General features: G+C 39.4%; 1 protein-coding gene across 11 annotated transcripts; it reads left to right on the top strand.

Annotated features, from left to right (window-relative positions):
- The first annotated feature begins 136 nt into the window (after window positions 1-136).
- Window positions 137-5521, top strand: LOC134872044 (uncharacterized). 11 transcript variants are annotated; one of them, XM_063895136.1, is made up of 12 exons: window positions 141-287; window positions 713-748; window positions 912-1163; window positions 1499-1804; window positions 2874-3137; window positions 3248-3499; window positions 4455-4574; window positions 4677-4689; window positions 4787-4884; window positions 5043-5099; window positions 5205-5270; window positions 5365-5521. In XM_063895136.1, the coding sequence occupies exons 3-12, from the start codon at window positions 1082-1084 to the stop codon at window positions 5370-5372; spliced, it is 1266 nt and encodes a 421-aa protein (XP_063751206.1). In that variant the 5' UTR covers window positions 141-287; window positions 713-748; window positions 912-1081; the 3' UTR covers window positions 5373-5521. The 11 variants fall into 11 exon arrangements, 8 of the variants coding, with proteins under 8 accessions (XP_063751205.1, XP_063751204.1, XP_063751203.1 ...); XM_063895135.1 differs by having other exon boundaries at window positions 137-287; window positions 2874-3086; window positions 5205-5521; XM_063895134.1 differs by having other exon boundaries at window positions 138-287; window positions 4458-4574; window positions 5205-5521.
- The last annotated feature ends 3136 nt before the right edge of the window (window positions 5522-8657 follow it).

Below are 8657 nucleotides of genomic sequence, written 5' to 3'. Positions count from 1 at the left end.
TTTACCTAGGTACAACTGGAGCAAAATGACTATTCACTCTGCGTCTTAAAGTGGTATCTCGGTCGAGAGTGAGGTTCAGAAGTGGTAATGCAAACTTAAAACAGGAAGGAAGGAGATTATTCTTAGAAAATGTGCAAAATACCAATGACCTCATGTTGAAATCCTCCCACAGTTGTTTGTTAGTCTCTTCCTCAAGGGTTAAAGTGGACGTGCAGTCTATGTAAGACAGACTCAGTGTTGGATGTGAAGATGGGACAACGCTTTGCTCTGCGCGCTGGGGTTATTCTGTGAGTATATCTCTGACCCTATTGAGGCAAGGAATGTATCTGTGTTTCTTAAAATGAAGAGACCACTTCAGCATGATCAGGTTCTCTAGTTTTGTTTGTGATAGGTTTGTCTTTTGAGTGAAATGTTGTTGTTGTTGTTGTTATTGTATTCTGTTTTGTAATACTGTTGATTTAAAGCAGTTTCTTCACATCTGCTTTTAATCTGTCATTCATATTGTATCTTAAGTGGGTTGTTTTTTAGTGATTTGTGATTTTGCCCTGATAAAGAGTCATTTTTAAATGATTATTATCAAGGATATGCAACAGGGATTGTATTTTTACACCCTTTAAGTTTGAATATGTGAATTGTAAGGCCTCTAAATGCTCATTTTGTCAGTTTCTGCCAGTTATAAAAACGTCTGATGAATTATCGCTCTTTATTTTAGTGCTGAACACACTTCTACAATGCTGTCACGCTCAAGGTGAATACTGTTCTTCTCTTTTCTATTGATCACTCTATCATGGTTTAGCCAATGACTAACACATGTTAACATGCTTACACTGTACATTTGCATGCCTCAAATAACCTTCTCCCCATGGTTGTTGTTCTTCTAATTGTATGTGTATGATTGTGTTGAATTCTAGAAGCTGCAGTGACTCTCAAGACCAACTGGTCCACTTTATACAGGGGGGAAACTGTGACGCTCATATGTGACGCAAATGATGGCAACGACACTGACTGGAGTTACACGTTCACCAGGAATAACACACAACTTGGTTGCCGCAAAACAAAGAAGTCTTGCTCATTCAAGCTCATGAAAAAACACTCTGCCGATTACCAGTGCAGTGGTAGAGTAAAGTATCAGAAGAGTGAGATAGTCCGTCTGACTGTATTAGGTAAGTCATCTGATGATTTGTCTCTCTCAATAGCAACTAATGCCCACTGTGGGAGTGAACTCCTTCGATTCTGCAGGAGCAAGGATCCAGTCATGGAAAACAACAGACTAATGAGAACAGAGCTGCTTTTAAGGATGTGGAAATGTACAATTCACTATGTGTGACTCACGCAGTTTCTTTTTAATGCAACTGAAATTTTGAGAACAGACTGTACACTTAAAGCAATTCACCAACTGTAATGAAACAGACACAATAAGACAATTGAAGCTATTGTGTTAGCCTTGGGTATATCTTTTGTCTAAATGACTTCACTCTATGTAATAATACCCCAACAGGTATTCCAAAACCTGTTCTCAATGTGTCTCGTTCATGGCTGAGTCCTGGAGCCGCTGTAACTCTGAACTGCAGTGTTAACGATTCAGCACCAGGCTGGAGGTTCTACTGGTATAAGGCTGTTGCCAATCTGTCGATCAACTCCAACTACAGTTATGAGCTTCTACCAGGCAACAGCAATGGGACTGAACACAACACCTACGTTGTTACTGGACAGACAGACACAGCAGGGTATGCATGCAGGGCTGGAAGAGGAAACCCTGTGTTTTACTCTTGGTATAGCAGACCAAGGTTTGTCTGGTCTGGAGGTGAGAATGTTTCTTTATGTCTCTTATCTCTTCCCATCTGATGTCGCCATTAGGATGAATCTTTAAAGGTCCCCTATTATGCAAAAGGCACCTTTTGCTGTCTTTTATTCATACATATGTGTCCCTGGTGTGTAAGGAGACTCACAATGTGTCAGAAAATACAGCCCTCTCTCTTTTCCTCCTTACCCACATCTCTAAACATGGGGGTACAAACGAGCTGATCCAGATTTGCTGCCAATATGACGTCATATCAGAAATGTGGGCTGGCTTTACGTTGAACTCCTGGCAACGCCCCACCCACGTGACACGTCCCAACCTGTCGTCCGCAATATACAGTCGCAAGCTGAATCCCCTCCTGGGCTCGTGCAGCTCTGTGTCTCTGTGCGGATCTCCGCAGGAGGGACTCAGAGTTGTTGTTTATATAATACATATAATGTCTCTGTTCTAGTGGTAAACACTGAGCAGTGTTTCAGACATAATGCTGGATGTGGTTTGGAACATCATGTGGTGTTTACTCACGGCAGCGTTTAGCTGAGTTTCTCCGTTAGAAACTTCTCTCTTCAGACAGAGAGCTGCGTGCGCTCCAAAGGGGCGTGGCCAGCAGCAGCTCATTTGCATGAGAGGGAAAGTCACAGAATCAGCACTTTCTAAAACGGGGCTGAAACAGAGGGATAGTGGACATGCTCAAATGCTTGATCTGTTTGGTATTTTGAGCAAAACACGTCAGAGACATGTTTTATATATATATATATTTGAGACCTATAACATAGGCCACAAAAGAGCATAATAGGAGACCTTTAAATGCCTCCTTATGTCCCATTTTAATGTACTCATAGCAGGCATAACGTGCTTAATTACAGACACTTTGTGTTCTGAATGCTGAAAGCCAAAAATAAAACTGATCTGTTAAAATGAAATCTTGAATTCATATAGCCTATATATATATATTCATCCTTGAACACTGACCACATTTGGACCTCAATTGTGTGGTAAAACTTTGTAGTTTCCTCTGAATTCAAGATAATTTCCAATGTGCAGTTGTTAATTCTTCTCTTGATGTTTATTTCAGATTCTCTTGCACTATCAGTCAAAGTGAGTCCTGACCGAGTGCAGCACTTTCCCTCAGAGCCTGTGTCACTGAGCTGTGAGTGGGGCCCTGATAAGTGGAGAGTGATGAGGTTTACTGAAAGACTATATCTGTCAAACTGCGCCGACTGGGGGACAAAGAACGGAACCACATGGACCATCACAAATCTTCAAATCCCAACAGCAGTGTACTGGTGTGAGTTTGCATCTGGTCAATTCAGCAATGCAGTCAACATAACTATGCAAAGTACGTTTTTATCACATTTCCCCAACTGGATTCAGCATTTTATCATGCAAATGTATAACCAAGTGCGACAAATGATCTCTCTAACTTGATATTCTTTGACTGCTCTACAGATGATATTAGGCTGGTGAGCCCTGTCCATCCTGTGACTGTAGGAGATTCGGTTTGCCTTAGTTGCAAATTGCAAAAGATTGCAAAGAGCGGATCACCACCTTCTAAGGTTTCTTTCTATCTGAATGATCATCTCATCCAAAAGGACACCAGTGCCGAGCTGAAGATCGCTGCAGTGTCAAAGTCACACGAAGGCTTCTACAAGTGTCAATACGCAGACAAAAAGTCAGCACGGAGTTGGTTGTCAGTAAAATGTGAGTATGATTTAGATCTGTTTCTTATGCACTTCCTTTCCCATTAACTCAGTTGCAATCTGAGGTGAAAAAAAACTTCCTTTCTACTACTACAAATAGCACTGGTTCGTGTGGTTATCTATTTATGTTCTGTCTGTATTCACATGTGTACACTTGCATGTGTCTGCGTTCCTTCGTAAAGTGCATGCTTTACCCATTTGTACCGGATGCTGCGCAGCGCAACATTCCATCTACCTTTGAAGCTCCTGCCGGATGCAGCGTAGCGCAGCTTTGTTGATTTGTCGTCATTTTCATGAGGCATGCAGCATATAATGCACTGTCATTGGTTCAAATACACATGAGGTGGGTCTTGTTGGGGTTTTTAAACCACGTGACCACCCAACTGTCGTGTGGTTGGCCGACAATCACGTCAGTCAATCAGACATTCACGTGCGGTTTTTCAAAACCGGGAGAGAATGAGGAGTTTGAGAGGGAGGTAGAAGTTTTTGTACCTGATGATCCTTTGGTAGAGGACTTTCCCCACCCCTCCTTTCCCACCTCTCTCTCAGACCAAGGTGCCTTCATCTGTGTGTTGGCATGTTTTAAAATGTTATTTGTGATTTGTTATTTTATCATATATAATATTTTCCCTACCTATATAAAAATGTGTTGGTATGTTATTGCTAAGGGAGCATGTTTTAATACAACCTGTGAGTCTTACCTTTTAAATGCAATTTATTTCATGTGTCTATGTGCTACAGAGGCTTAGATATTAAGGTTTCCATAGACGTTGCCAATTCTTAGTATTTTTTCAGAAAACCCTCAGGAGATAAGCACATTTATTGGAGTAAATGGGTTAAATATGTGTACCATGGTCTATATTTTAGGTGTTTATTTTCAATGTTATCATAAATGTGAAACCCAGCTTTAATCTCTGTTGAAGGAAAATGACATCTATGAAAACTTCCTTCTGTAGCAGCATCCAGTCCTGGAAAAAGGAAGAGCCCAATTCTTCTGCTAGCGGTCATTGGGTCGGTCTGTGGGATTCCTGTGTTGATTCTCCTTCTTCTATCCTGTTTCTGCATGAAGTCCAAAGGTGAGACATTTTCCTTTTGATATTCAATGGATGGGAAGCTGTAGTGCTTCAGGTTCTAATTCAAAGCAACACAAATGTCTTCTTTCTTTTTGTTTTTTACAGATTCAAGCAGCAGGTCTGTACAACTCTGTGGACTTGAAAGTATTCCTAATTTAAATTGTCTGCATGTTGTTTTAATAATATTATTTCTTTCAAACTATAATAATCCTTAGGACCACACTGTTTCAGAGAACCAATCAGAGCTCTGCTCCAGATCAAGCGGTTCATCTGAATGAAACTCAACCACATCAGCCTCCCTCTCATCTCCAAGGTCAGTCTAAAAGATAATCAAGATTAATATCTTGAGTTTACCCTACTAAATATTAATAGAAGATGATAACATTATGGCTTTATGTTATACAAATATCTTTAATGCAATTAGGGTTGCACATTTGAGTCTTTCAGTTAAGCTTTATTTGTGTGTTACAGACAAAGTCGACAATGTGACATACTCCCTGATTCTGCATAAAAACATTAGAGGAACAGGTGAGTAATCAAGGTACAAGCGATACATACTGTTTGCTCCTATTTGTCAGTCAGAAACATGTTATGCTGACAAACTATATTAATATTCTTCATATCTATTCATAGACTATCCGTCGGCTGCAGTAACAGAAGAAACGATTTATTCTGAAGTGAAACTAGACACAGCTCTTGGTAATAACGCTGCCATGTCGTCTTCCTTTAAATTAAAAAACAGTCAAAATGTAAGTAACCTTTGGTCTCTGCTTCCTCTCTTATTTCCCCCCAGGTCCATAAAGGGATTTCTTTTGCTTATTTTATACATCATGAACGTTTGTTTGTATTTCTAGCATGGATTAATACTGTATGTTTTTACCTGGAGGTTTTTGTTTTTTTTAAATCTTCAACTTTTGTACTACAGCAATAAAAAACGTTTTCAGCAACAAGCCACGAGTCCGATGTATTTCTAAAAATAATTTTCTCCACGTGGTTTTGTGGCACCTCGCACAAAAACAGCCGTAAAGAAAACAAAAACATACACAAAGTAAATAAATAAAAGCATAAAGAAACGTTTGCTTTCTTCAGTTTGCAACTATAACGTTTTCCCCACTTCTGCAAAGTTGAATGATTTTGCAATTAGTACACAGGAAATAAACCCACTGAACTGATAAACAGGACGTTATGCAATAATTGAGCCACCAGATGTTAATCAAATTTGACTTGTAACACCTCCACATATTTAATATTTGTTATGTGTTTGGTTTCTGGAGTTTTGTTTCTTTGACAATATACTGGGGATATGTCCGGCAGTGGACTTGGCCTGGCGTCGCCGGTTCCAGTTCCAGACCGAAAATATGGATTGTGGACTGGTACTTGGAGAGGTTCACCCAGTTCACCTCCTGGACACTGCAACGTGTCGTGTCGTCCAGACCACTGCTCCCCGGGCGCTGAACAATAGCTGCCCACTGCTCCTGGAACTAGGATGGGTTAAATGCAGAGGTTCATGAGCTATCCTGTGTGCATGAAAATATGTGTGTCAAATAAAGAGGTTTTCATCCTCCTCCATAAAGACAAAGAAACCAGCAGTAAAACATGTTGATGTTGATACATTTAGCTTATACTTAGTTATCTTAGTTTATCTTTAGTAATATTTGATGTATATTTAGTAGTTTAGTTATATTGAGTGTATATTTCTCCTTCCTTCTTTGTATTGAACTGTTGCACCTCAGTTTCCCTCGGGATAAATAAAGCTTCTTGAATCTTGAATAAATAACATGTTGTTATTTATGTAAGCTAGGGTGCGCTCGTCCACTTATACTGAGTACTCTGCAGCAGATACTGGTGGTAGTTTTTTAGTATATCCAGATTTAATGTGAATAGTGTTAAACTCTGAGAATTTCAACAACAACAAAAGAAGAGCTTTGTGTTTTACTGCACAAGCACTTCGAGGGAATGCAATGATAACCATGACCTTTGTTTTTATTGTCATTGCACCAGAACTCTCCTGTAGGGTGCAGTGTGAGCCTGACTTGACCTGTGAACACATCTCAAGCAGTTATTATTAAATGCACTGAAGAGTAATCTAACTCTAGGTCTGTTTTAAAGTACATACAGGCGTCAACAATGCCCAGTGCGTTGAAAAGTTATATCAGGAAACTTGAGTTAATTTTCATTTATAATAATTTTGTTTCAGTTTCATAATAAGATATGCATCATCACCACAGCAGCAGAGGCCTAGACAAACATTTATCCTTTGCCTTACTTTGTGTTTTGTTTCGCTGATGACACACTTGTATTTTATGGGAATCACCCTGTGTAGTGCAGACATGCACAGTTGCTATAAATATCATTTGCAATACACATATTCAAACGTCAGTCTTTTCCCCCTATCATGGAGGGCAATTAATGCCTTTATGTTATATATTTTTAAGATGTCCACAGTGTAATATGCAGCAAGAATAAAGGAACTCTGAATCAAGCTGAGAGTATCCTTTCCTGCACTTTGTCATGTCACCAACATTACCAGCCACTGGTTGGTGCCCCGTGGTTCTGCTTTCAGTTCCTAAGGTGTTCCTAGTTGAATGCACACTTTGCTTGACTAAAATTAGAATACATTATGTAATAATAATGCACAATAATGTCAACCTTTTTGTGGCACTAGAGGAAAAGGTAGCAGTTCCATGTGAGGAGCAGTCAGCCTGAACCAAAGTTAAATCCTGCTGTAGGTTTATAGTTGTGTAAGTTTACTCAAAACCAGAAGTTGAAGAAGTTTTCAGATCTTGTACTTTAGTAAAAGTAGTAGTCCAAGAGTGTAGGAATACTCTGTTACAAGTTCAAATGTGAATCAAGTAAAAGTACAAAAGTATTTGCATCAAATATACTTAAAGTACCAACAGTAAAAGTACTCTTTATGCATATTGGCCCATTTCAGAATCAGATATATTATTTGTTTTGGTTATTGATGTTTTGTTCAATTGATCAATCTAAAGTATTTTGGAAGTGTTGATCTTATTGTTTATCAGTAAGCTGTATCTGCAAAGTAACTCAAGTTTGAGTAAAAGCACAACATCTACCTCTGAAATGTAAAGGAGTTGAAGTACAAAGTAGCATAAAATGGAAATACTCAAGTAAAGTACAAGTACCTTAAAGTTGTACTTAAGTTCAGTATTTGAGTAAATGTACTGAGTTACTTACCACCACTGCCTGAAACCTATCGTTAGAAAAAAGGAAGTGACAGGCAGGACTAAATGCATTTTGCTTTGCGACATTTTCCCTGTGAGATCTTAATGTTAAACGTTGTTCACAAGTCTAAAGAAAATGTATATGAAGAGAAGTAACACAAGCTAGTGGTCGCAAGATCCGGTAGTTGTGACATTCAGACACAGTTCAGCTGCTCTTTAAGTGGGCTGCATCATCAGTGCTTCTGTTTCCCACCTATGGGTTTCACATCAGGCTTGAACCGCTGACTGACATAAACCATGAAGTTCATAGGAAATCTATTTAGGTTGCAGTGCACAGACCAGCTCTGCAGAAATAACACATTGCAAAGTGCAGTGACAGCGGCTACCAGTCACCGGCCGGAAGAGGTTATAGTTCCAGCTATCCACTCCCCTCGTTTCCTAATTTCCTTCCCAACCAATCCATGGGTTTTACGTTTTTGAAATTAACCTTCGCTACGCCTCCTCCGGAATAATAAAATGGCAATGACATACGTGTTAGCCTTTAACTTTATTCTTACTTACTTCCTTTTGTGGTCATGTGTTCCAGCTTCATACAAAAGATCTATGCAGTTATGGGACTTAGTCATGCAAGCACAGATGGACTCACTTCTGCACAGTGACCAGCACAAAAATGCAGTTCTTTACTTATTCTGTGGAGAAATAGAAAACGTGCAATAATGAATAGAGTATCCTCAAATAGGTGCTTCTCAGGAGGCTAACAGCTGGAGGGTTAGGGATTTAGGTACCAATAAAAAGGACCTGTCTTGAGTTCCAGTTGAAACGCCCTATTGCTTTTTTCTTTGTCACATCTTTTTGACACCATTTACTTTTTGCCAGCGTGAAGCAGAAATCACCTTACCAT

Source organism: Eleginops maclovinus, chromosome 11 (assembly GCF_036324505.1).
Source record: "Eleginops maclovinus isolate JMC-PN-2008 ecotype Puerto Natales chromosome 11, JC_Emac_rtc_rv5, whole genome shotgun sequence".
NCBI classification, from domain to species: domain Eukaryota; kingdom Metazoa; phylum Chordata; class Actinopteri; order Perciformes; family Eleginopidae; genus Eleginops; species Eleginops maclovinus.
This window is presented reverse-complemented; position numbering and strand designations above follow the sequence as displayed.

Bases quoted from the DNA above. Each gene is read 5' to 3' on its own strand.
- LOC134872044 (XM_063895133.1), top strand. From the start codon at position 1,082: ATGAAAAAACACTCTGCCGATTACCAGTGCAGTGGTAGAGTAAAGTAT. The intron at 1,164-1,498 runs GTAAGTCATCTG...ATACCCCAACAG, and splicing joins AGTCCGTCTGACTGTATTAG to GTATTCCAAAACCTGTTCTC. The intron at 3,500-4,454 runs GTGAGTATGATT...TTCCTTCTGTAG, and splicing joins GAGTTGGTTGTCAGTAAAAT to CAGCATCCAGTCCTGGAAAA.